This window comes from Malaclemys terrapin, chromosome 15 (genome assembly GCF_027887155.1).
Source record: "Malaclemys terrapin pileata isolate rMalTer1 chromosome 15, rMalTer1.hap1, whole genome shotgun sequence".
Classification (NCBI taxonomy): domain Eukaryota; kingdom Metazoa; phylum Chordata; order Testudines; family Emydidae; genus Malaclemys; species Malaclemys terrapin.
In genome coordinates this window covers 18,715,552-18,743,172 of record NC_071519.1, presented here as the reverse complement: position 1 = coordinate 18,743,172, position 27,621 = coordinate 18,715,552, and the positions used below count along the sequence as shown (strand labels likewise).

General features: G+C 58.4%; 1 protein-coding gene across 1 annotated transcript; it reads right to left on the bottom strand.

Moving 5' to 3' along the window:
* Nucleotides 1–1,371: 1,371 nt before the first annotated feature.
* Nucleotides 1,372–27,621, bottom strand: VSIG10L2 (V-set and immunoglobulin domain containing 10 like 2). Its single transcript, XM_054005626.1, has 12 exons — nt 27,543–27,621; nt 25,694–26,041; nt 20,905–21,180; nt 20,069–20,344; nt 17,540–17,800; nt 16,030–16,290; nt 13,454–13,744; nt 11,253–11,567; nt 4,028–4,150; nt 2,650–2,674; nt 1,928–2,064; nt 1,372–1,481 (listed from the first exon to the last, which is right to left on the bottom strand). The coding sequence occupies exons 1-12, from the start codon at nt 27,619–27,621 to the stop codon at nt 1,372–1,374; spliced, it is 2,502 nt and encodes an 833-aa protein (XP_053861601.1).

The following is a 27,621-nucleotide window of genomic DNA, read 5'->3' as shown; positions in this document are numbered from 1 at the left end:
GAGAAAGTGTCAGGAAAGGCCCTGCTCGTCGGTGCTGCCGGGCTCTGCCGATGAGCCGCCCCCACTGCCCTAGACACAGTCCCTTGGGCACGGGAAGCCCCTCCCAACCCTGCCTCCCACGGCAAAGGGGGAACTGGCCAGTTCAGTGACTATACAGCTTAACGTGGGGGGTTGGCGATGTAAGGCCGTGGCAAGGGAATTTAGTACTGTGCCTTTAAGGCAGCCAGGCCTCCGGCTAGGGTATAGCCCAGCCTCCAGATTTGCACCAGAGCTCAGCTTAGACACCTAAGTAAGTGGGCAGATTTGGGGCGAGGCTCAGCACCCTCCCTGCTGCCCATCCAGCCCAAGCTGTGGGCCGAGCCGTGAAGGAGTTGCTCGCAGGGGATTGTGCCTTGCTGCAGGGGCCCGAATCCAGCCCAGGGCCCCACATCCCCTTGTTTGCAGCGTGTGTGTCCCGTCAATAAAAAGCCTTGCTCTAGGTGCAGCACGCAGAGGGTTTGGTCCTCCCGGTGCTTAGCCCCGGCCTGCCTCGGGCTGCTGGGCAGTTCCCCAGAGGGCCTGGGTCCCAGTCCCAGGGCAGCGCTCTGCCAGGACCCTGTGCCCCTCGGCTTCCACCAGGCCTGCCAAGAATCTGTCAGGGCCAGCAGGGGACGAGGGGGCTCCAACCCCTGCCTGGCTCACACAAAGTACCTGGGCTTTTCCTCGGCTATCCTGGCTCCCCATGGAGTCCCCTAACCCGAATCCAGCTAGGGCCCCCACAGCCCCTCACCCAGGCAGCAGAGCCAGGAGGTGGGGCTAAGGTGCACCCGCTACTGTGCTCCGTATCCTGGCTCCGAACAAGGCTGGGAGGACGGCGTGTGGCCATCTCCAGCTAACACAGACAAGGCTGCTGCTCCTGGTCACTCCAGCCAAACCCGCTCCCTTGTGTCAGCAGGGCCGTCGATGATTACCTGCACCGGCGCTCCCAGAGAGGGGAGCAGCGATTGCAAGTCGCCAGCCGGCCGGCTCCCCAGGCTCTGTCCCGCCTGCAGAGCTCAGCGCTGGGCACAGAGGAGCGAGTTAAGCCGCACGGGAAAGCGCCACCCTGCTAATCGCTATGGGGCGGGGGAGGGGTAGAAAGGGCCAAAACCCCAGCGGATTCCAAGCCCCACGGCGAACCCTCCTTCCAGGCCGTGCTTTGGTACGTTGGCTCCTGCCCTCTGGGGCATTGTACCCAGGGGCCATTTTCTTCTTAGCCGCCCCCTAACAGCCTGGCAATGCCAGTCCCTGCACAGGGGCCCTGTAAATGCCAGATCCCCTTCCCCTCCCCCGACTGCAGCCCTTCTTGCGGGGCAGGGGTGCTGAATGGGTCTGATGGGGGCCGGCTGGGATTCACGATGTCGCAGTCACTGTGATTGTGACATTGACCGGAGGGTCGTCATCAGCAAGATCTGGAGCTGGGGGAGCCTCCTGGGTGGATGCAGGGGGCTCTGGGTGACACTCTGCAAAAGGGAGAGACACACAGCAAATCACTGAGAGCTGGGAGCTCCAGACAGCAAATGGCCCTGGGTGAGCACTGTAAGCACACCAGGGTCCTCCAGGAACACCCCTAGCCCACCCTAACTGCCCCTGCCCCCCCACCCCGCACAGTAGGCCTGCGCACTACTGCCATAAACAAGGGAGATAAACCCTCATGCTCCAAGGCACAAGCCAGTCAGTCATTTGCAGGGTCAGGAAGAAAGGTCAGGACAGATTATTACATAGCTGCCCACTGCTAGCACATTCTGCCGCCTCAGCCGGGGCCAGCCAGAGCCAAGCACCAGACGTGATGACCAATGATTCACATGACAGGCTGCACCTTGGGCAGGCTTACCCTCAAATGCAGGCTAGCGTATGTGCTTAGCTGGGCCCCTCACTGTCGTATCAGCTGCACTTGGGCCCCAGTTACCTGCTGCTGCTTCCCCGGCCGGGGGGGATGTGGGGGATGTGCCCCCAAGCTCCCCGCCCGTCTCAGCCTCTGCCATGCCTGCGGCCGTCTCAGCGTCTTCCGGAGTGCTGATGTGTTCATGAGCCTCTGGGCCAGCCCTGGGGACAAGGGGGGGAATGTCCCTAAAACCGTTCCTCACAGACCGCCCAGCAGGCGCCAGGAGTCCATGGGGGGAACTGCGCACGGAGACGGGTGCTGGGGTGGAGCTAGAGAGCCATGGAAACAAGCCCCCGGACATGTGTGAAGGGAGCGTCTGGCCAGCAGGAGGGTGGGGGGAGGAAAGGCAAATTGAGCCTTGGGGAAGGAGGTGCGGGGGGTGATGCCAAGGGAACGCTGGGCAGGACTGGGGCTGCCCTCGTGACGCGCTGTTTGTCCAGATCTGTTTGTCTGGCCTGGCTTTTGGCTCTTGGGAACAGGTCCACTGATTTCAGTGCAAGTTTGGAGCCTAAGCACCTTTGAGGGTCTGGCCTGGAGTGCCACATCTTGAGCCCCTGGGGGTCCAGCCTCGGGCACCACAAGGTCCCGAGCTCTCAGAGCTACACCTGAGGCAGCTCGGGGATAAGAGCGTGATCAGCGGGGTAGTCCCAGGAGGGGAAGGTGGCTGGGGGGTGATCGTCGGAGGGGGGGGGGGAGGGTGTCTGATCACAGCTGAGGGAGGGGGATGGCTGTCTCAGGACACTTACATGCCGAAGAGCAGGTCATGCAGCCCTGGGGAACAACACAAGGAGATAACAGTGTAAGAGCCGCTCCCAGCACTAGATCCCACAGCCCAGACTGACTGGGGCTCCAACATGAATGTGCTTAACCCGGGCCAGGCCCGGGGCAGTGGCAGGCCCTCCATGTTGAGCAGCACCAGAGGAAATGTTCATGCACAGCCCTGTGCCAGCAGCCCAGCCGTCCCTGCCAGCAGCAGGAAAACCTTTGCGCTGGGCACTCTAGCCACAGGATGAGGAGGTTCATTCACTTTCACACTCATTGACATCGGCTCTGGCACCCGATACCCCAAACTGCAGAGAGTGTTGAGCCATTGGCTCAGGACTACCAGCTCTCTGCCCTTCTAGCAGCTCTCCACCTGGCACGCTGTCCTTCCTCACCCACCTCCGCCTGGCACATTGTCCATCCTAACCCACCTCCGCCTGGCACATTGTCCATCCTAACCCACCTCCGCCTGACACGCCGTCCTTCCTAACCCACCTCCGCCTGACACTCTGTCCTTCCTAACCCACCTCCGCCTGACACTCTGTCCTTCCTAATCCACCTCCGCCTGGCACGCTGTCCTTCCTCACCCACCTCCGCCTGGCACCCTGTCTTTCCTCACCCACCTCAGCCTGGCACCCTGTCTTTCCTCACCCACCTCCGCCTGGCACGCTGTCCTTCCTCACCCACCTCCGCCTGGCACGCTGTCCTTCCTCACCCACCTCTGCCTGGCACCCTGTCCTTCCTAACCCACCTCTGCCTGGTACGCTGTCTTTCCTAACCCACTGCCGCCTGACACGCTGTCCATCCTAGCCCACCTCCACCTGGTACGCTGTCCCTCCTAACCCACCTCTGCCTGACATGTTGTCCATCCTAATCCACCTCCGCCTGGCACGCTGTCCTTCCTCACCCACCTCCGCCTGGCACGCTGTCTTTCCTCACCCACCTCTGCCTGACATGTTGTCCATCCTAATCCACCTCCGCCTGGCACGCTGTCCCTCCTAACCCACCTCCGCCTGACACTCTGTCCTTCCTAACCCACCTCCGCCTGACACTCTGTCCTTCCTCACCCACCTCCACCTGGCACGCTGTCCATCCTAACCCACCTCCGCCTGACACTCTGTCCTTCCTAACCCACCTCCACCTGGCACCCTGTCCCTCCTAATCCACCTCTGCCTCCCAGTCTAAAGCGTTCAGGGTGTATCTGTCACTGCAGCACCAGGCACCATCGGCTGGGTCCCAGTCTAGCTGTGCTGCATGGGCATTCCCCGTGTTCTAGCCCTGTGCTCTCCGCTGCGCCTGCTTCCCCTGACCGGAACAGCCCCAGCGGCAGCGAGAAGAGGCCCTGGCCTCCCCCACACTCACGTGGGTTGTTGTCCCGGTTCCGGACGATGTACTGAAACGCCAGCAGAGAGGCAACCGCCGCCACGACCATCCCTGCTACTGCAGCGCCTATCACGGCGGGGTAGGCGTTGAAAGGGGGGTCAGCTGGAAGAGAGAGAGCAGGCCGGCGTTCAGCACCACGCAGCCTGAGTTGGGGATCCCTGCACAAGGAGCTTGCTAGAGACAGGGACCCTGCTCTCCAGGCGAGGGCCACACAGCCCACACAGGGGTGCAGACCCCTTGGCCCCCCAGCTCTCACCCCTCGCGTGTCTCAGAGCAGCTCACAAGGGTTTGTTAACACAGACACACAGGAGGCCCCTGGCTCGGCCAGTAGCAGTGCCCAGAGCTCGCTGTGTGATTACTGCCCCCGCTGGTCGCACTGCGCGCAGGAGATGCCGTTACCCTCATTGGGCAGGGGGGAGACTAGACACACAGCGGCAAAGGGAGTTGCCCAAGGCCACGTAGCGAGTCAGTTGCAGAGCAGGGACTAGAACCCAGGTGTCCTGGACCCCAGGCCTGTGCTGTAACCACTGGAGCATGTTCTAATGACCCTCCGGGAGTCAGGTCAGCCCCACTCCAAATTGGGGCATTGAAACCCAAATATCTCCTCCTGCTGGAGCTCTGATTCGTAAGGCCCCACCTCCGCCTCACTCATGGCGTTTGGCTGGGGGCACTGCAAGCTGCTGCCCAGTTTCAGCGACAATTCACTTACCCCGGGTTTGAAACACCACCGAGAACAGGTCGGACCCGGGGCAGGCCCAGGGACAGAGCTGACGTGGCTAAGCGGCCACAAGCCCAGCCCAGCTGGCCACCTCTCTCCTAGCCGGTGGATGAGCTCAGCCCTGGTTGGGCGGACGCTCCACTGTGGAGCAGGGAGGGAAGGGGAGGAGAAGGGCTGCAGTGCAGAAGATGGGTCTCTCCATGGGCCAGAGTCCACCTGGCGTAAGGGCAGGCCAGCGGCAGATTCCCGGAGAGAACCAGGCCCACCAGCTGTCGGTAGGATCCGGAGCCACACGCTGAGTAAGGGGCTGCCCTGGGTGGGGCCCCAGCACAGCCACGGAGAGGCAGTGGGGGGAAACGCGAGCACCGCAAAGGGAGCAATCAGCAGAAAACGGGGGTGCAGCCACTGGCCCTGCTGGTACCTGCCACAGGAGGAAGATTTTGATTTTGGCTGCAGTTTGTAAGCGCTGCCGGCATGGGCGGGGCGGGAACCCCCCTTTGGGGAGGCTAGGCCCCCTGGGACACACCCCTTCTGCTAGAAGCCCCGCTGCTACCCCACCCCGTCTGCCCCCCTCACCCACCAGAGCCCCGAGTCCCCCACTCTCCCTCCCCCGTGGCTGGAGGAGTCCCAGCCAAACTGCCCTGAGCCCTGAGTCACTCGCCCAAACTGAGCCCCCACTGGCTTTGGGGGAGAGAGGGAGTGTGGGCGGGGCCTTGGGGGGAGTGTGGGCGGGGCCACGATCTGGGTTAGGGGAGGTTTAACCTCCCCTGGCCTATGATACCCGCCACCCATGTCCTCTGGGCGGGGCCGATCTCTGTGCGTGGCTGGGCCAGCTCTGAGCATTAAACAACCGCACCAGAAAACTTTCCACCGCTTGTACAATCCCTTCTGAGCAGAGAGATCGGCCCCCATTTAACTGACCCACTGGATCAAATCCGGACACATACAGATGGGCAAGAAAATCCACCCATTTCTTCCTCGGTTTTTGTAGAGGGGTCACGTCTAGCGCTGGGAAGGAAGGAGGGGCGCGTGGTTCAGGCACGGTCCGGAGCCTCATGGGAACCTGAGTTCAATTCTCAACTCAAATGCCCCCTGGTTAACCTGGGGCAAATTTCTTTTTCATTCTATGTCCTACCATCAATGCCATCTAAGCTGGTCAGGGCTTGTTTTAACAGCAGCCATGGTTGTGCAGAGATCCCCCAGGGATCTGAGAATGGGCGAGCCAGTGTTCACAGTGCTGAACTGGTCAGGACCCCTGGGCTTTATCCCCAGCTCTGCTACTGAATAGAGGTGTGAGCCAGGCTTCCAGTCCCTTTGACAGTCTGTGCCTCGGTTTCCCCATCTATACAATGACACTTACCTGCCTGGCAGGGGTGTTGTGTGGTTTAATGTTCAGAAAGTGTTTTGAGTCCCTCCCGTGAAAGGCAGCAGAGAAGGCCCAAACACCCTGGTTTTGACATGTCCACGGATCATTGCCTCCAGCGACATCGGTGAAGATCGGTGCTCAGCTAGTGTCCACTAGCGGCACCCCTTGGGGAGCTGTTCAGAGAAACGCCCTTGAAGCAGGTTTTAAAATGCGTCTCTCTGTCTGAAAAGGGCATCACGGGGCTCCATGGCTATTCCCTAAAGGTGCTCAGTGCCCAGGGGAAAAGGGGGTTTGCTGACATCCCCGCCAACTCAGCCTGGGATCTGAGGGTCACACTGAGTTCGCCCCTTCTCATGCGTCAGCCTCTGTATTGGAGGTTCTGCAGGCCACATTCTGACCTCAGCAAGGCCCAGGCACCCTGACTGGCTGCACAACTCAACCAATCGGGACATAACGAAGGGTCCTATTCATGCTGCCCAGGACGGACCAGACCTCAGCTGCCTCTCCAGGTGTTGGGCTGGTTCTGCATGGCAGGGTGTTCAGGCCAAGCCAGCTCAGCAGAGCTGTGCTCAGAGAGACAGGGACTGTCTTTTTGCTCTATGGTTTGTACAGCACCTAGCACAACGGGGCACGGTCCATGCCTGGGGCTCCTAGGTGCTATGGCACTACATATAATCAGCTGCTTGGGTCTTGTTTTGGTCCCTAAAGTCAGCAGATCCAACTTTTGTGCATACAGGGGGCAGACCTGGTTGAAAAGTTTTTGCTGAGACTTTTTAAGTGACGAGAAATGGCTTCTCGGTGAAGATGGAAATCGTTTGGTGAAAATCCCCATTTTCATCAGAAATTGTAGGGCTATAACTGAAAACATCAATGCCAAAAACGGAGACGTTTTTGGTTTTTTGATTACACAACCCCCCACCCCCAACTGTTAAGGAAAAGTTCAATGAAAACAAACACTTTGTTTTTGTTGCAAATTTTTGCAGGGGAAAACGAATCTTTTCCCAGCCAGCAAAGAGAAGGGACCATTTTAGTCATTTTTCAGGAGAAATCGCACTTCAAAGAGAAGTCATTTTCCAGGAATTTCAAGGGTATTTTAAGCCAGTCGTATAAATAATGAAGCCAAATTGGAGTAGCTTCCTCTGTGCAAATGTGACTCAGAGCAGCCTCCCGTCGTATCCCCTATCGGAACGAATGCAGCGTGGATTCTGTTGTGTCGCAGAGACAGCACGGGTGAGTGAAACCAACCCGGACCTCAGCCAGGGCTAACAGTGACAAGTAAACAAGTGAGCAGAATGACTTCTTGGAGCTGTGCAGTGACATCTGGAGCAAGAGGGTGGGGTGTGCTTCCCCGGGAAGGATAATCCTCTGCAGGAAACCATGCAATTAGGATAATGAGATGATGGGGAACAGAAGTGACAATCACACTGAAGTCATCAGAGACGGGGTCCCCCCTAGACCACACTGCACAGCACCGCCAGGAATCGACACCCATTCCTGGCGACTCATGCATCAGGGTCAGCTGGGGGGATACAGCAGGCTGGGCCATGCAGGAGGCAAACGGAGAGGCAGGGACAGAAAAAGGAGGCACAGAGGGACCCCGGAAGGGGCACGGGAAGAAGAAGGAGCAGCAGGGGTTCGTTCTGGTCATGCTGACACCATTTCAGACCTAGCACCCTCTTGCCCTGGGCCTCATGTCATCCTAGAAAGGAGTTAGGCTAGGGTGACCAGATGTCCCGATTTTATAGGGACAGTCCCAATTTTTGGGTCTTTTTCTTATATAGGCTCCTATTACCCCCACCCCCTGTCCCGATTTCTCACGTTTGCTATCTGGTCACCCTAAGTTAGGCAGACACCTACTGAGTTTCACAAGAGCTGAACCATGCAGAGATTTCCCTGCACCAGCACTCCAGCAGGTCATCAGCACTTGGTCAAGGAAATCCCCCGCTAAGAGCATTGCATCATCAGGCCTAACTCTCACTGGCTGATCACACGCACAGGGCGGATCCTGTTGCTAGAGCAGCTCCTTGCCATGGTAACTTTTTCATGGAGGTCACTGTCAGGCCCCGGAGAGCCCTTTCTAACTAAGCCCATCCAAGCTGCAGGGCAGTTCGGTGGCTCCCAGCAGCTGTTACTCGTGCCCTGCAGAGCAGAGCGGTGCTCAAGAGAAACCCCCTCAGTCTCGATACAGGACCAGCCAGGGACGTTCACGCTTCCAATCCCTCTTAATGCTGTCCTGAGGAGACGGGGTGTCCGGGAGGGACAGGCACCGGATTGCAGCAAAATGTGGCAGCTAACACCAAGGGGGGGATGGGCTGATAATGCCCCACTGGTCCCACCTGCCACCCCAGGGAAATCTTTTGCTGGCACAGAAGTGCCCCATGCGCCAAATGGCTCCAACAGACCCAGGGGGTGTTCCTTGTGCCTCTGTTCATGAGCCAGCCAGATGACGGCAGTTATCAGAGTCCCTCTCTGGTGGCTGGACGTGGGGTATCTGCACCCCGTACGTTTCCAAGGGGGCCCAGTGGATAAGTCCTGTGGACCTACTAGGGAGGAAATCTCTATTTTCCCAGAGCAATTCCCCTACAGAATGCAAGAGAAGGTGAAGCCTAGAGCAGCGATAGTCTTCCTCAAACCCCATAGGGGGGCTCAATAAGCCAATGGACAGGGTGGCATTTCCCATTAAATTCCACACGACTTTTCCGTAAGTGGAGACCTGAACCAGGCCCCTCTCGCTCCGTAGGCGGCAATTCCAGCAAGAGCCAGGAGAGCTCATATTGGCTGGAAGCTGCTCGGTGAGCACAGAGGTGGGTGTTCTCCTCTATCCCCCAGCGGGGGCCGTGGGGGATTCAGACCTGGTTGGCGATCGGTCTATGCCTGATTGAAACTGCCGAGGCCAGAGCTCCCCACTAACGCACAGGAAGTGAGGGTGGGAAAGGACCAGGGCCCAGTGCAAGCACCCTGCCTGCAGTCACAGGAAATGGGTCATGGGGGTATACCCAGCTGACTCCCTGCTCCACAGGAAGCACCAGGGACGAGAGCCACAAACCTATTTAGGCTCCTAACTTCCACTGACGATTTAGGAGCCTAAATACCTTTGCTGATCTGGGCCAAGATGCCCAAGCTCCCAGGCAGCCTGCCCTGAAAAGGGAATGTTTTCCTTACCTTCTCTTCAACACCGCATATGAGCACAAATCCCCACAGTTAAGCATCTAATCCGCTCTATAATCCAAGATCCCTTTGCTACCCAAGGAACAGTCCATAGGTTGCCCTTGACTCTGGCTTTGTGCCTCCTGCCTGCCTCTCTCAGGGCAGAGAATTCCTGTTCTGTAAGTTCGGGCGAGCCAGGCCTGGCCACTGCACCTCACCAGCGTCTCACCAATGGCTCTACCAGTGCTGCAGAATTTAACCTTCAATTTGGGGACAAATCTGGTTCTGGCTCCCCCGTCTGCAAAGAAAACTTCAAAGTGTGAACGTGCTGTAGCGTGGTCTGAATGAGTCTGCAGACAGAGAGAACCCTCGGGTCCCACTCTGATCTCACACACTCCAGGAATATTTCTGATCAACCGTGAGTGAGAACAGAATCAGGCCCAGTAGCTGTAAAGGAGGTGTGACCTGCTCCTATTGCCTCAGGGTGTTAACTCTGAAACCTAATGCTTACCGGCCACTGCTCATCAGTTTATGACAATGCACTCAGCTGCTCAGATTCTGGGATTGTGATGCTGGGTGGAATTTGAGTACAATGCCGCACTTCTCCCCAAGCTCATAGCTGACCCCGGTCACGAATAAACAGACAAAGTGACTGCCAATGCTCCTCAATCCTGAACTACAGCACCCACAGCTCTTCCACTCCTGGAATCCTCCGCACTGCACTGCCAGTACCCCCAACGCACAACACCCTGGTCCCAGCCATCCTCCACTGCACCAGCAGGGCCCAGTGATCAGGTTCTGTGAGCAGTTTTGTTCAGCTCCACTACAACACTTGAAACATTCCCTGCATGATGTGGCAAGGCTAGTTGGTCTTCCAGCACACCATCGCCTGCACCCCGATACAGTGACACCATCCCCTGCACCCCAATACAACGCTATCCCCTACACCCCAGTACAATGACACCATTCCCTACCTCATAATACATCATCCCCTACATCCCAATACAACACCCCAATGCAATCACACCATCCCCTACACCCCGATACAACACCATCCCCTACATCCCGATACAACACCATCCCCTACACCCCAGTGCAATCACAACATCCCCTACACCCCGATACAACACCATCCCCTACACCCCAGTGCAATCACAACATCCCCTACACCCCAACACAATGACACCATCCCCTACACCCTGATACAACACCGTCCCCTACACCCCAGTGCAATCACAACATCCCCTACACCCCGATACAACACCATCCCCTACACCCCCTCAGTGCAATCACAACATCCCCTACACCCCAACACAATGACACCATCCCCTACACCCTGATACAACACCGTCCCCTACACCCCAGTGCAATCACAACATCCCCTACACCCCGATACAACACCATCCCCTACACCCCAGTGCAATCACAACATCCCCTACACCCCAACACAATGACACCATCCCCTACACCCTGATACAATGACACCATCCACTACACCCCAATGGAATCTCACCAATCTATATCCCTACAATCCAACTGTGCTAAAGACCTACTCACCTCTGGCCCAGTCTCGCTTGTGGGGATCTGTCCAGCCTTGCCAGCTCCACACAGGCCTGTCCTGCTTGCTGTGATTCACACCCAGGGAGGGACGTGGCCCTAGGAGCCGGCTGCTTTCCAGGCCCTTCATCCCAATGTGACAAGAATCCTAAAGGGGCTAGGTGAATAAATGGGGCGTGGAAGCTAATCCTGCCCAGTCCTACCTGTCTAGCTGGAACAGGACAGAGATACACCCGCCATTCTCTACAGCCCCACCTCACTCACACCCCAACAGACCACACACACCCCCAGCCCCACACAGGCCCAGCCCAGGGAGATGGGGTGGGGTTCTGGACATGTGGGCGGTGGACAGCTGCTGCAGTAGGGGATCCCCCACTCCAGCCCCCAGAGTGGAGTCTGGGGCCTAGTCACTTCACCTGGGGTCTTCCCCTCGGACGGGTGCCCGGTGGTGCGGTGGTTGACAGCCAGGATGCGGAAGGCGTACACCACCGCTGGGTCCAGGCCGCCCACCCTGTGGTCCCGGATGTCAGGTTCTATGTCACTGGCCACCGTCTCCCAGGCCCGGGCTGCCGACCGGGACGGGCCCAGCGAGGATTTCTTTGCTTCTTGCCTTTGGACGACGAAGCCGGTCAGGTTCCCCGAGCCCTGCGTCACCCACTCCAGCTGCACCTCAGTGCGCTGCCGGGTGTACATCAGCTTGCTGATCGTCACGTTGGGGGGCGTCGGGTACTCTGCAGGGGGTAGGGAGCGTGTCAGTGGTGCACCCAGAGACAACCTCACCCCCCCGACCCCATGCTGCTCACACACACACATACACGCACACACACGCACACACCCAGAGAGACAACCTCACACACACCCAACCCCATGCTGCTCACACACACACACACACACGCACCCAGAGACAACCTCACATGCACAAAAACACCTCATCTTTCACACACGTTCTCACGCACACGCTCCTTCCCTTCCTCTCTCGCTGCATTCAGGGTTTAACTGGCCAGTCAGGTAATAAAGGGCTGCACCTGCCTCCCCCACCTGGAGTGAAACCAGCCTCAGCCCAGTCCCTGGAGCCTGGGGTTTGCCAGAGTCCCACATGACCTCACTCAGTGTCATAGAAACCAAGGGGGTGAATGAAACAGGAACCCCTGGGAGTTCACCCCATGGTCTCTGGGGAGCCCAGGGCTGCACAAAGTGTTTGTCCAACCTTCTGAAGTCAATAGGATGAAATTCAATAAGGACAAATGCAAAGTACTGCACTTAGGAAGGAACAATCAGTTGCACACGTACAAAATGGGAAATGACTGCCTAGGAAGGGGTACTGCCGAAAGGGATCTGGGGGTCAGAGTGGACCACAACCTAAATATGAGGGAGGAGGGAGAGCTCAGCGGTTTGAGCATTGGCCTGGTAAACCCAGGGTTGTAAATTCAATCCTTGAGAGGACCATTTAGGGATCTGGGGCAAAAATTGGGGATTGGTCCTGCTTTGAGCAGGGGGTTGGACTAGATGACCTCCTGAGGTCCCTTCTAACCCTGATGTTCTATGAGTCAACAGTGTAATGCAGTTGCAAAAAAAGCAATCTTCATTCTGGGATGTATTAGCAGGAGTGTTGTAAGCAAGGCATGAGAAGTCATTCTTCCACTGTACTCCACGCTGATTAGGTCTCAGTTGGAGTCTTGTGTCCAGTTCTGGGCACCACATCATCAGGAAAGATGTGGACACATTGGAGAAAGTCCAGAGAAGAGCAACAAAAATGATTAAAGGTCTAGAAAACATGACGCATGAGGAAAGATTGAAAGAAGTGGGTTTGTTTAGTCTGGAGAGGAGATGAGACATGATAATAGTTTTCAAGTATGTAAAAGGTTGTTACAAGGAGGAGAGAGAAAAATTGTTCTCCTTTACCTCTGAGGACAGGACATGAAGCAATGGGCTTAAATTGCAGCAAGGGCGGTTTAGGTTGGACATTAGGAAAAATTTCCTGTCAGGGTAGCTAAGCCCTGGAATAAATTGCCCAGGGAGGTTGTGGACTCTCCATCGTTGGGGTTTTTTAAGAACAGGTTGGACAAACTCCTGTCAGGGATGGTCTAGATAATACGTAGTCCTGCCTCAGTGCAGGGGCTGGTCTGGATGACCTCTCGAGCTCCCTCCCATCCCACCATTGCTATGCTTCTACCATTCTGCATTCAGAACATGCCCATGACTAAACCTCCTGCCCACACCTTCCCCAGCACACCCTTACCCTCATCTCCACCCCAGCCCGGACCCTTCCACTACTTCCCTTCCTTCCACACACCATGTGGGCCCCCACCAAACTCCCTACCCACTTCCCCTCTCCTCCCCCCCCCCCGGTGTACCCCATCAGACCCCCTCCATCCATTTCCTCTCCCCCAGCCCTTGCTATGGGGCCCCCAGCCCTTGCTATGGGGCCCCCGGACCTCCCCATCCACTTCTCCTTCCGCCTACCTATCCCATGGCCCCCCAGACCCTCCCATCCACTTCTTCTTCCCAGCACACTCCTACCTGCTTCCTTCTAAACTCTGCCAAGCCTCCGTTTGTCCCCCCCGCCCCGTCCCGCCCCTGTATGGTTCCCATGAGCACCCGCCCTGCCCCACCGTACTCTTCACGCGGAGCCTGATAGGGACGGTGGTGTTGCCCACGGCGTTCACGGCCGCGCAGTGGTAGGTGCCGCTGTCCCTCATCCACTCGGTGTCCCGGATGGTCAGGTTGAACCAGGCGTCGCTCTGCTGCAGCCTGTACCTCGCAGCGTCTGGCCGGATCACCTGATGCTTGTTGTTGAACCAGAACACTTCAGAGCCCAGGTGGGGGCCCTGCAGCGTGCAGGCCAGCTGGACCTCGCCGCCCTCGAACAGCGACACCTCGGTGCGCTCGGCTGCCAGCTTGGGAACATCTGTCCAGAGAGAGAGACACGGGGGATATTGCAGTGAGAGCAGTGCCCAGGGCAGGGCACCTCACTCTCAACAGAGCAGGAGCCTGTCCCAGGAGCCCTGTGGGGAGCCCAGGGAGGGGAGCCGGGGTCTGTCCTGTGAGCCCTGTGGGGAGCCCGGGAAGGGGAGCCGGGGTCTGTCCCGGGAGCCCTGTGGAGAGCCTGGGGAGGGGAGCCGGGGTCTGTCTCGGGAGCCCTGCGGGGAGCCCGGGGAAGGGAGCCGGGGTCTGTCCTGGGAGCCCTGTGGGGATCCTGGGGAGGGGAGCCGAGATCTGTCCTGGGAGCCCTGCGGGGCAGCCCAGGTCAGGGAGGGGAGCCAGGGTCTATTCCAGCTCATGCATCATCACCAGGATTGGTAACTAATTTGCAGTTCCAGTGCAGGGCCAAATTCTGCCCTCCACAACCCCTGAGCACCCCGGTGATGACAGGGGGACTGTACTAGGGTTGCCAAATTTCTGATTGCAGAAAACCAAACACCCATGCCCCGCCCCTTCCCCAAGGCCCTGCCCCTTCCCCCGAGGCCCCGCCCCCACTCACTCCATTCCCCCTCACACTTCCCCACCCTTGCTCACTTGCTCGTTTTCACTGGGCTGTGGTGGGGCCTTGGAGGGGTGTGGGATGCAGGAGGGGGCTCTGGGCTAGGGGGGTAGGAGCAAGAGGTTCAGAGTGTGAGAGGCTGGGGCCTTCGGGCTGGGGCAGGGGATTGGGGTACGGGAGGGGGTGAGGGCTCCGGTTGGCAGTGTGAGCTCTGGGTGGGGCCAGAAAGGCGGGGTTCAGAGTGTGGAAGGGGGCTCTGGACTGGGGTAGGGAGTTGGGGGGCAAGGGGGTGATGGCTCCAGCTGGGGGTACAGGCTCCAGGCAGGGGGTTTGGGGTGCAGGAGGGGGCTCAGGGCTGGGGCAGGCTGGTGAGGTGCAGGAGGGGATTTGGGGTGCAGGCCCCGGGCAGCGCTTACCTCAGGCCACTCCTGGGAAGCTTGTCCCTGCGGCCCCTTGGCGGAGGCATGGCCAGGTGGCTCTGTGCACTGCCCTCATCTGCAGGCCCTGCCCCCGCAGCTCCCATTGGCCGTGGTTCCTGGCCAATGGGATCTGCAGAGCCAGCGCTCAGGATGGGGTCAGTGCGCAGAGCCCCCATGGCCGCGCCTTTGCCTAGGAGCCGCAGGGAAATGCCAGCCATTTCTGGGAGCCGTGCAGAGCCACGGCAGGCAGGGAGCCTGCCTTAGCCCCGCTGCACCACCAACCGGACTTTTAATGGCCTCGTCAGCTATGCTGACAGGAGCCACCCAGGTCCCGTTGAACACCAGATGCCTGGCAACCCTAGACAGCACAGGTGTCTCTGAAGGCAGAGTGAGGACTGCTGGCCCCTTGTGAGGAACGCTTTGGGCTGCAAACCAAGTGCTCTGAGTCAGGAATCACCAAGACGACAGCCATGGGAGCCCACAAGGCCATTCTTACATGCACACAGAGCACCCGCCAGGGCCCCCTCCCCTAGCATTTGCACTGAGTGCGCCTGTCATCGGGGCACAGTTCCCCCATCTGCCAGCTCAAGAAGTCTTGTCCCTGAACCCGCCTCAGCCCCCTGCCCTGCCTCTTGGGGTGGAGCAGCTGTAGGAGCAGCCAGAGCTTTGCCCCTTCCCTCAGGAGCAGACCCCATTTTCCCAGGAGGGGTGGGGGGAGCAGAGAGGGCCCAGCAGCTCAGGGCAGCTCTGTCCCTTCATCCCCCTTCAATCCCTGTGAGCAATGGGACAACTCCTCTGCCCCTCCCGCCTTCCCCTCCAGCATCTGGGCTGGGAGAGGGCACAGGGGACTCGCTGCAGCCTCCTCCAAGCCTGGGGAGGGGGGTAAAGAGCCCCTGAGCTGCAGGAGGAGCAGAGCTGTGGCTGGGGTGGAAGGGGGGAGAGAGGGAGGCAGATGTAATGTTACTTTCAGAGCCCCCCACTTTTTTCTGGCCACTTTGAGCACTGAGGCTTGGGAGCCGGTGAGGTTTGTCACTCACACAACATTCGCCATGAGCCAGTGAAGGGCGGACATGGCGCCCGGTCCCCACCTGGGGCTCTGACACATGCCTTGGGACTCTCTCATGAGCCGGACCCAGCCTGGATTTTCCCTGTGGAAATCTGCCTCTCGGTCAGGGCTCCAGGAACTGCAGAACTGGTGCCACATCCCACCCGCACTCCCCATACTTGCTTTGCCAGCAGTTACATGGCCCATGAGTCCCTGCGGCCCCTCCGGGTGGCAGCCGGCCTGCTTACCCAGCCGAACAAGGCACTCCGTGGCTCTGGCCTGCAGAGGGTGGGCTGCGATGCACGTGAACTCCTTGCCCCCAAGGGTGCTGTTGGACTGCATGACGTAGATGTTGCTGGATGGTTTCAAGCCACCCAGCACGCGGTTCCGCCAGTCTCTCCACCAGAGTGTGACACGGGGCAGGCCTCCTGCCCAGTCGCAGGACAGCATGAGGAATTCGTTCTGCTTCGTAGCCATGGCAGAACAGGTGGGGTTCCCCACGGGGACCCCTGGGGGACAGAGACAGCAGCATCTTAGAGACAAGCATCCCTGCCTACATCTCACCTGGTGGAGATGCTGCACGTCCTATCATACGTGTCCCCAGGTCTCTGCTCTCCCCACATAAACTGGGAAGAATTGGGTGTTTCCATATGCCCCAAAGGGCACTTTCTGCCCCAGAACCTCTGACATTCAAACTCTGGGCCTCATGCGGTAAATACCCCAGAGAACCAGCACTCGCTGGCCCTGCGGGGAGCTCCATGGAGTTTCATCAGTGTGAGTGAGAGGAGAATCAAGCCTGAGGTACAGTCCCACAGGCTCTCCAGCCCGTTAGCGTTATCTCTACTGAGGGACCAGACCAGGCCATGAAGGAACCAGGAGAAAACATGCCAACATCCCTAACATTCCTCCACACCCCTGGAGACCTCCCTGCACCTCCCATGAGAGTCCTGAGCCCCTGGGTGCTGGGCTAGCTTGCTGACCACAGCACTCTCTGGGGTTTGCACCACCTGTGTCTGCTTCCACGCGACCAGCACGGCCTGCCGAGCCCATCATCTTAGTCAGGCACAAGTGCCCTTGGACATTTATGTCGTGACGCTGGGTTGGTTCATTGTGATGGGATGGGATGAGCGACATCATCCCATTGGGCAAAGCCGTCACCGGGACACGATGTGACCTGGCACCACGATGGGGTTTTGCAGGCCCTGGAAGTGATTTCATGGCCTACAGGCACCTCACAAACAAAACCCCTCCAGAGTGAAGTGGTTCTGGAATACAGGCGAGCCTGGAGAGTTAGTCTCATGGCTGCATGGGTTCCTGACGCTGCAGCCATCTCGCCTGTAGGACCAGTGTTTGCACTGGGGGCATCAGCACCTTATTCCTATTTCCGTTCTGGGAATGAGAGCCAGAGCAAAGCCAGCTCCTACACAAGTCACCTTCACTAGCCGTGTCACAGTGCTGCAATCAAGCAGTACCCCTGTAGCTCCCTGTTCCCAGACCAAAGGTGCCATCTACCCAGGGCCCCTGGAGCCCTGAATGTCCGCTTGAGGCCTTACAGTAAGCAGGGAGGAACTGCGCCCTTGTTTGGAGAGCTGCTTCCCACAGCATCAGCCTTGTTTCTAGCCGCCAGCTGGAGACTCCATCTCCACAAGCTGGCGTGGGCTCTCAGGGGGCAGAGCACAGGACCCGGCTGCCTTACGGAAGGGGCAGTGGTGTTTCTGTTCCTGGGCGGCACTGAGCGGGCAGGACGAGGGTACTTACACACAGTGGTGGTGCAGACAGCATCCTCTCTGAGTGCTGGGTGGGAGGCCAGGCAGGTGTACGAGCTGCCGTTCCGGACGTCCACCCCTCGGTGGATTCTGGTAGCATTGGAGTAGGACGCCGCAGCGTCTGCTTCCCGGCCGGCTCTCACCCACCGCAGCCGCGCTGGGGGGAACCCGCCAGGCCACGAACACTGCAGAGCAATGTCCCGGAAATTGGCAGCAGGGACTGGTGTGCAGCTGGGCTTCCCCTCGGGCAGATCTGTGCGTGGGGCAAAGATTGTATCAACAGCAAGAGGAGTTAGCAACACCAGGAAGAACACAAGGCCTGTTGCCTGGGGCTGCAATGCGCAGGAGCTGCACTGGGGCCAGGGAGTCAGGGACCATGGGGCAGCTCTGTCTGTGTGGCTCTGTGGGCTCTTCCCAATGGGGCCGGCTCCCTGGCGAAGCGCCGTAGGAGCAATGGAGAGGAGCAGGGAGAGCACAGGGTACTCGGTGACCTGCGACGTGGGTTTGGATCGCTAAGCCCAAGACGTGCTGGGCGGGCCCTGGCCACCGTCAGTGCTAAGGTGCGAACGTGAGGAGCAAGAGCAGCCGATGGAGACAGGTCAAGTTCCCTTTGGCACGTTGCTGTTCCTCTGGTACCATGAGACCACTCCCCAGCAAGGCGCCTGAGCCAGGGCCAGTGTGAGGGAGGGGCAGGGCAGGCATGTGGCCCCTCTTCTGTAAAGGCTGCCCCCTCACTGGAATGATGGTTTGTACCCTAGGTGGGGTAGCTGTGGCCTCAACCCAGTGACACCCAGGACCTTTGGAGTTTGCAGAGGGCAGAAAGCAGCAAGCCGGGGACGGGACAGCGACCCAGCGGCTCTGAGATGCTCCGGCGCGCCGGGGATGGGACAGCCACCCAGCGGCTCTGAGACGCTCCGGCGCGCCGGGGACGGGACAGCGACCCAGCGGCTCTGAGACACTCCGGCGCGCCGGGGATGGGACAGCGACCCAGCGGCTCTGAGACGCTCTGGCGCGCTGGGGATGGGACAGCGACTCGGCGACTCTGAGACGCTCCGGCGCGCCGGGGACAGGACAGCGACCCAGCGGCTCTGAGACGCTCTGGTGCGCCGGGGACAGGACAGCGACCCAGCGGCTCTGAGACGCTCTGGTGCGCCGGGGACAGGACAGCGACCCAGCAGCTCTGAGATGCTCCAGCACCCCTGAGATGGGACAGCGACTCAACGGCTCTGAGACGCTCTGGCGCACCGGGGACGGGACAGCGACCCGGCGGCTCTGAGACGCTCCGGCGCGCCGGTGACAGTCCACAAGATGTCTCCCCCGCTGTGCGGAGCCAGAGACATTTGGACACAGCGTGAGCTGGCGCCAATTCTTCAGGCGGGTGCCAGTTTTGCAAGTGTCACAGTTTCAGTGCCTGTTGTTGACTAGAGTCAACCCCTCCCCCGGCTGCCGCAACTCTCCAGCACCCTCATGGCAAGCGTCCCCCTTGAGTGACGCTTTCCAGCTGCCGGAATCCACCCTGTCTCCATGACCAGTCCTTCCAACTCGCTGATCTGCCCAAATCCCCCTGCTCTCCTTGTGACAAGCCCCCAACCCACCTGCCAAGATCCCCTCCAGCCCCCCATGACAGTTCCTCCATCCCAGCCTCCCCAGCTGCCAGCATCCCCCACATCAATATCTTGGAACGTGTCCAGTGGCCTTGCCCAGAAATCTGGCCCCTCGAATGGCTGGCTCTGCTTGGAAAGGGTTTGGAGGGCTTGACACCTGGGCTAAATGAAGGGGGAGCAGGTGGATGTTGCGAGGAACAAAGCTACCGGCTCAGAGGCCTCACAGGGAATTCAGCTCTCTTACACATTTCCGCTCCCCGGTCGCCGTCATCACGTGGCCCAGTGCCTCTCCCAGCGGCTCACTCTCCGGGCCCTCGGGCACCGCAGCCTAAGCTGTAGATCCAAACCAAGTGGAACCATCCGCACAGGTGTTTACTGCTGTGCTCGCCACGGCTGTGAGCAAACACTCTCTCTTCGCGACCATCTGCCAGACGACCTGCCTCTGGATCGCTTACACACCCCGTCTCTGCTCCCCCACGGCCCCGCTGGAGGAGCCCGACCGGAAAGAACACAACAGCTGCCTTAGGCTACACACGCCATCCATCTCACAACACTGCCCCCCTTCCGCCCCGAGGTGCTAAGCCCTGAGTGATACTGGTCCTGTGGAAGGGGCTATTCTGCTCTCACACAGGTTGGGTCCCTGCTTGGTCTGGATCATGCGGGACCGACAGAGGTAGAAACCTCTCTGTTCTTCTCATGAGACTTGACCTGCCCACTCTCAAGCTTGAAGAGCTCTTCCCTAGCGTCCTGGTACCTCTTTAGCTAACGGGTGACCATGAGAATCAAAGAAGGGAAGTAAGGGAGGGAAATGCAGAGGACAGAGAAGATGGGACCAGAAGGGGGATGCCGCTGCACATGCCAGAGAGAGCGCATGCCCAGATGGCCGCGTGCCCAGCCATGGGGAGGGACGCACTTACAGTAGACGGTGAGGATGATGGTGGTCTGAGTGCGCGTATTGAGATGTGTGTTTTGGGCCAGGCAGGTGTAGGTGCCCGTCTGAGTCCGGGAGATCTTGGCTATCACATACTTCTGGCCGGAGTAGATCTGGGAGCTGTTGTAAAACCAGATGTAGTGGCTGGGCGGGTTGGAAGGGGCCAGGCAGGTCAGGATCACCTCCTCCTGCTCGTTAGCTGAGAAGCCATTCTGGTTAATAGCAAACGGCTCAACATTGATCACGGGTTCATCAGGGCCATCTGCAGAATGAAGCAGGAGGTGGTTAGCACCTGGCTGATGGCAGGAAGGGGAGGGGCTCTGTTCAGATGACCGTCCGGCAGCTGGATCGTTTATCTGAATCTTTTTGGTCCAGGAATAGGATGTGGGGCTCTGTAGCCCAGGAATGGCAGGGGGGGTCCGCTCTGACCCCCAATGCTGGGGGCAGGGATGGGGTTATGACCCCCAAAGTGGTTGCCAGCAGTTGTTTTCTGGGGGGATCATAATCTTATTCCCATTCCAAATCCTCAGTCCTTGTCAGACACCGGGGCAGCTGGGCTGCTGCTTGGGCCACGTGCCCAGGGGTGCCTGGGAAGCAGCACAAGGATTCTGGGCCGGGGGGAAAAGAGTCTGGAAGCCCTGGTTATGTTCTCTGGAGACGCTCTTTAGGGGCCTAGTGCTGGGAGGTGCTGAGAACCCCAGTTCCCACCGGCCTTGGTAGGGGTTATGGGCACTCAGCAGCTGGCAGGATTGGGCCGGGAGGGGGGCGTGTGACAGCAAAGCAGAGGGGCAGGACGTTTGCGCCAGCCTGCAGGTCACCTACAAATGACGTCGAGATACATCCTGTCGCTGGTCTGGCTGTTGACCTCGTTGTGGGCGGTGCAGGCGTACCAGCCCATGTCAGTCCGGTTAGCCGCTGTCAGGTTCAGCAGCCCGCCGGCAGCTTCCGCGACAGCCACCGCACCCTCCCTGTTGGTGTGGCGGTGCCAGGAGTACCCGATGGGAGGCGTCCCCTCCTTCACCGCACACGTCATCGTCACCACCGTGCCTTCCACCGGCGTGGGGTCGGTCATCTGCAGGAAGGGCTTCGGAACGGGAACTAGGGGAGACCAAACACACAGCTCGGATGTGAGCTCACCCGCTGCAGCCTCTTCCGATGCACTCTGCCCCGTTCCCCATCCAATCCATTCCAAACCACCCCGTTCCATCCCTCATCATCACGCCCCCCTCCATGCTCTCCATCCAGCTGGCTCCAGTCCCATCTCAGCCAAGCCAATCCTTTCATACTAATCCCTTCCATTATGACCTGCTCGGTTCTTTTCCAAGCCAGCCCTTGCTATTAGAATCTCGTCCATTACACTCCCAGGCGTGTGATTTTTCTCTTGTGCCCTTCAGACCCACGCTAACAAATTGCTAGAGACAGAGGGAAGGTTCTAGGGAGCCGTAAAGAGGCGGGATCGGTCAGCCCCCCACGATGGAAGCTGCTCCCAATGCAGCGTGGTCTCGGATGATCATTCAGCACAGACGGCAGCTCAGAGGAAGGTGGGGCAGCAGGAGGGGGCTGGACAGTCCTGCAGAGAAAGGCTCTGGGGGGTACAGAGACAGCTGAGGCGGGACGGGGCAGGGAGGAGGTCAGAGGGGCCAGGGAGCCATGAGTGGCTGGGGGAAGGAGGCAGTGGGAGGTTGGACAGGTGGTGGGGAGAGGGAAGAAGATTTAAGGCTTCCCAGCCGCCCACTGTTTTTGAAGGATTGAACTGGAGGGCAGCGAGTGTCCAGGCCCTGGTGCTGATGCGCTGGGGTGCAGGCCAGCTGCAGCACTCCCCCTCTGAAGCCTGCTGGAGCCCAGAGTCTATGGGGAGCTGCCCAGATGGTTCATCGCAGAGCCAGGAGAGGGGCAGCCAGCTCCCAGCCCCAGAGCTAGCTGGCTGCCCTCCACTGAGATGAAACTAGCAGGGCACTGGGACCTGAGCAGGCATGCTGGGGATGGGGGAGTACACAGGGAAGGCATTTCCTGGATCAGACCACAGCTTCCTTCCCCAGCCTGAGGGGGCAGCAGGGGCGTGGGGAGAGCAATCCCCTCTCATCCTGCCCTGCCAAGACGCGTGCTGGGCACCGGAGCTCTGTACCACCCATGGTGTCCTCTCGGGATCTCACTCTGACCCCTCGCCCCAGGGAGAGAACTGTACAGGGTCCAGCCAAGCCCCGTGACCTGGCTGCCGGGCTCTGCGCAGCGCCAGTACCAGAGCACTCCGCTGACTGACTGGTGCACCATGGGGGAGAGCCAATGCCCACTGACGTCAATGAGAGCTCTGGGTCAGGGGAGCGGAGAGCTGGCTTTGGAGATAAATGCCCTGAGTTCTTCTTCTAACAAACATCCAGTGCCCGCCACTAGTGGCCCCAGGACCAGCAGTAACTCTCCTGTCAATAGGGATGTCTGGATCCGGGTGTTAGTCTAGGCCCCTCCAGGGCCCGGATTTTCCACTGCTTCGCACTTGGTGGAGCCATTTACAGTGGTGCCGAGCAAGAGCGAAGTGGGTACAAAAGGCTCCCTGATCAGAATTCTCCACTCACTCCAGGGGCAGCGGCCTGTCCCCACAGTGCACAAGTGTATCTGTGCTGGGGACATGCCTGCCCTAGGTGGGTCTGTTGGTGACTAACTCTGGTGGCCCTGCCAGGTACCACAGGAATCCAGTGGCTGGCTGCTGTGATGCCATCTCTCATGATTTTATTATAAACCTGATGATATTTGGTGTTTTTCTTAAATCCCCAGCTCCTGGAGTCAGGTGATGACACGAGCTTCTCAGCTGGCATGAAAAACAGTAAGTGGCTGTGACCCAAGGCAGCCAAAATTTTCCCCCAAAAGCACCAAAACGGCATATTTTTTATAAATCTCATGATTTTAAAGCCACTTTCATGAATTTGGGGGGCACCTGACTCATGACTTTTGACCTCTTAGGGTTTGTGATGCCAAGGCTGGTTTGTGCCTGGCCAGTGGACTCTCAGCCCCTTGGTTTTACAGAGCAGCCCAGAGGAGCAGTGTCCACCCCAGAGCCGTCGGCGCTGCAGGCTGGGAACCATTCGAGCGAGAGCACTTGCTATGTCACGGCGAGTGACTGTCTGGCTGGAGCCCGCCTCTGTCACTTGGCACGGCTGCCTCGGCAGCAGCTGCACATGTGCCTCTGTTCTTGGCTGCTGGAGGCACTCTTTGATGCTGCACTTGATTGATTCTGTGCCCAGGGCAGATTGAAAACCTCTGCACGGTTCAGATCAGAGGGGACCCGGGGGGAGGGAGCACCCCGCCCCCACCATTAAAATGTGCCGCTTCAGCTGACAGATCCGTGTGTGGCCTCTGATTTTTGGTGCCCAACTCGACACACCCATGGCCTGATTCTCAGAGCTGCTCAGCACCCACAATCCCAAAGGGAGTGGTAGGAGCTGCGGGGGCTCTCCTCTGCCTGTAAGAACTTGACAACCAGCTGAGACCACGGCCGGTCATGCTAGCCAATATTGGCTCCTTTCTCTCCCCATCCATCTGTCTGTAGCCACCTAATTCTTGTCTTAGATTTAGATGGTAAGCTCTTCGGGGTGGGGACTGTCTTTCTGTTCTGTGTTTGTACAGCGCCTAGCACCAGGGGCCCTGGGTCATGAGCAGGGCTCCTTGGTGCCACCACAGCAATAATAAACTGAAGCACCCCAAATCAGAGGCTAATATTGAAAAAATTTGGCTCTAGCCTTCCCCTGCCTCAGTTTCCCCATCTGTAAATGAGAATAGTTATCCTCACCCTCCTTACCAGGGCAAGCTCGGTTCACTGAGTGCTCTAGGGTACTCCCAGGGCAGGCATCAGACAAATGCCAGGTGTTAGAATTCCTAGAACAGGTTGTTAGTCCCAGGAAGTTTATTCAGAGAGTTTTCCCACCAACTGATGAGTAAATAATCCCCTCTATGGAGCAGACAATGAATTGTTCTCAAACGTGTCCCATCCGTCAATCAATGAATTACTAGCGAGTCATTTTCCCAGCTCTGCCTTGTTGCCATGATTGTTTTCTCCCCAAATCTCTCCCTTTTTATATCTCCAGTGATCGCGGTACGGATGCTAACAGCACCTGGCTCACACGGCTTTGATGTGAGCTGGAATAAACACCTGATGGGACTGGAATTCTTTGGCCTTTGATATACAGGAGGTCCAACTAGGGGATCTAATCAGTCCCTTCTGGCCTCAAACTCTGAATGAATCTATGAAATGTTCTGCCTTTATGAGAGTCACAGTTTGCAGCTAATACTGAAGAGAAAGCCAAAGGGCTTTGATCCCTGGACAGATGACAGCTCTTCCATCGGCAGCGAGCCCCTGTGCTCTGAAGTTCATGGACATACCAGCGGGAAGTGGCTGCCCGGCATTGAGCGACATTCTTCAGGAAGATAATCTCCCAGCAACCAAGAAGTATTTGCCAGTGGAGTCTATCCAACCCCAGCCAGCAGAGTGCATGTGAACAGACACACTGCGCGGGGAGGAGCTGAGAACCGCTGGGTGTCCCAGGAAAGGTGGGATATACACCCCTCACGGGTCCGGCAGAAAATCCCTGACAGTAACCCCCCAGGCAGGAATACTGGGATTTGGCCACAATGCTGCAGCTCCAGCTGGATTTCAAGAGGTCTAAGTGTGCCTGTTTAGGTTGCTGAGCAGAACATCTGCTTTGCACCAGCTTGTGTGATGATGCAGAATGTGACCGCAGCGTGGCCGCGTAGGACACCATTCTGCTCAGCAGGGTGCCTGGGGATGTCCCTCTCTCCCTGGCAGTCTCTAGCCAGGTGAGATCCGGGCACGCAGAACGCCAGGGCCCAGAGCTGAGAATGCCATTGTGCCCACAGATTGTGCTGTTGTGGTTAAGGTCAGTAAGGCTGGGCAGGCAGCCCTGCCGTCTCACTCACTCCCATCACACAACCCCGTGCCAAAGGGCTCTCTTCAGGTTGCTCCTGACCGAGGGGAATGTTGGCCATGCTACACAAGGCCTTGTAGCACAGGGTCAGGAGAGGAGCCTCCAGAAGGAAGCAGAGGAAGTCCTATTTTTGGAGGCATTGAGAACTCAGCCCTTTGGGGCAAGGACTGCCTGTTTGTTCGGTGTTTGTACAGCACCTAGCACAGCAATGTCTGATCCTAGGCACTACCGCAATATAATAAGGACAGGCTGGGTTAGGCGGCGGAGAACATATTGCAGGGGACATCTTGGGAGGGTGGAACAGTTGGGACCAAATGGGTCTCTTCCGTCTCCCATCATCTTTGCAGGCAGCAAAGGGCAGCTTCACCTGCAGGGATACGAGGCACAGACGAGTGGGGGTGCGTGTGCAGTGATTGGATGAGATGGTTGGGTGTCGGGGCCCCTGGATTCTAGTCCCACCCTGCCACCCTGGGTGCGACCCGCTTCCCCTCCCTCTGCCTCAGTTTGCCTGCTGCGGTTGCGCCCCACCTCAGTGGGGTGGGTCTGCGAGGGTTGTAACAGGGCACTAAAGAAGGGAGCACAGTAGGACTGTGGCTTCGGGTTGGGGGACCCTGACTGGTGCCTCTGTATACTTGTTCAGAGAGTCCCAGAGGTGACGCAGCCTCCACACTACCTACCTAGCACGACCAGCTCTATGTAGAAGTAGCCCACTTTGATCTCGCCGTCCTCCTCGAACATTGCCTGGCACATGAAGCGCCCTTGGGCAGCCGTCTGCAGGTCGCTCACTTCCAGGGTGCCGTTCTGCAGGCTCACCTGCCCCAGGGCCGCAGAAGCCTTCTCCACCTTGGACTCTATCCCGTTGCTGATGGCAACGGCCCTGGGCACCAGCGAGCCCAGCTTGGTGAAGCTCCAAAAAACCACCATGGGCGAGACCACGTCGCCACAAGCCAGCTGCACGGACTGGTGCCGCACCCCCCGCACGGCCTGCTCCTCGTACTTCGCATCGCCCGGGTGGAGTAGCTGAGCTGGGGTGAACGAGAGAGGAAGGATGGGCCAGGGGTTAGAGCGGCAGCCTGTGATTCAGGAGACCAGGGATCAGTTCCCTACGCCGGCACAGGCTCTTGGTGCATCACTTCCCCTTTGCTCAATGGGGATACAGCACTGTCTGCGTTGTGGGGATGGATACAGGGACGGTTGGGAGGTGCTGGTAATAGGCACTGAAGACAGCGTAAGAGAACAGTGTCCCCTGGAGCTCTAGGTAGCTGCCCCCAGCATCAGCAGGTTTTCCCAAGGGATAGAATTTAAAACTTTGCCTGTAACACTTGTTTTGTGTTCTCTTAACAGGTGAGAGCCTGGAAACACACAGCTAGGGAAGAAGAAGGACTAAATCCACAAAGGGAATTGGGGCCACTGGTGTCCCAGAAAGAGCCTATTTGACACAGTGCAGTCAGTGATCCAGAGAATATCAGGGTTGGAAGGGACCTCAGGAGGTCATCTAGTCCAACCCCCTGCTCAAAGCAGGACCAATCCCCAATTTTTGCCCCAGATCCCTAAATGGCCCCCTCAAGGATTGAACTCACAACCCAGAGCGTAGCAGGCCAATGCTCAAACCACTGAGCTATCCCTCCCCCCAAGTTTACTCTTGGAGGGTATTCAGGGCTGGCCCTGTAAGATGCACAGCACAGGGGCAGTGTCATTCCCCACCCACAAGCTGCATCATGCCAGGGTGAGAGGGAAGCTCATGCTGCCCGGCCTGTTTGGCCAAGCATGGGGGTGGCTCTGCGATGTGGGGTCCTGTCCCCTAGGGACTCCCCCGAGCTCAGCCTTTCAAAGGGAATCTGTTCCAGGGGGTTGGCAGCCCCTCCAGCTAAGGACAGAGAGGAATCCATTTAACCGAGAGCGACGCGTCCCCCGAGAGAAGGGGTGGGCGGCAGCAGAGAAACGGAGCCTGCTGAAATCTGTGCTGCGTAGGCCTTTGCGCCCAGGAGAGGCGCTGCTGAGCCAGGAGGAGGTTTCCAGCACAGTGCCCCACGTCTGGATAATCTGAGGGAGCTGCTCAAGGACCTGGCAGGATTAGCACGGCTCGGGTCGCAAGCGATCGATAGGGATCCAGACAGGGCTGGGCGTTCATACCAGTCACAGGACGGTCCTGAGTTATCAGTGCGAATATTAGTAACCCATCAATATCATAGCGACTCTCAAGAGCTTTGGGGAGGGTTATAAACCCTCCTGCTTCTGCACAAAAGCCCCAAACCTCTAACTACTGGGGGCTGGGGCTGGGCACGCTGGTTATTTGGAATGAACCCTTTGCTTCCTCCCATGGATTTGTCGCATCAGGTTCACCGCGCCTTGTGTCATCATGTGCACCAGAGCAAAGTGCTGCCGTCTCAGCATGGTGCCGTTCGTGTTGGCGTCGCACAGGTGCAGGGCACTGGGCAATTGGGCCCTTAGCAATGTACCGAGCCCATTCTCTCTGCATGGGAGCCGTTGCCCACGGATCTGGCTGAGCCAGAGCACGGTACTCACCGTAAGCCACTGTTGGGAGAAGGCAAAATATTTTCAGCAGGTTTCTAAATGGTGAGTTCCTGGCTGGTCCATAATCCAT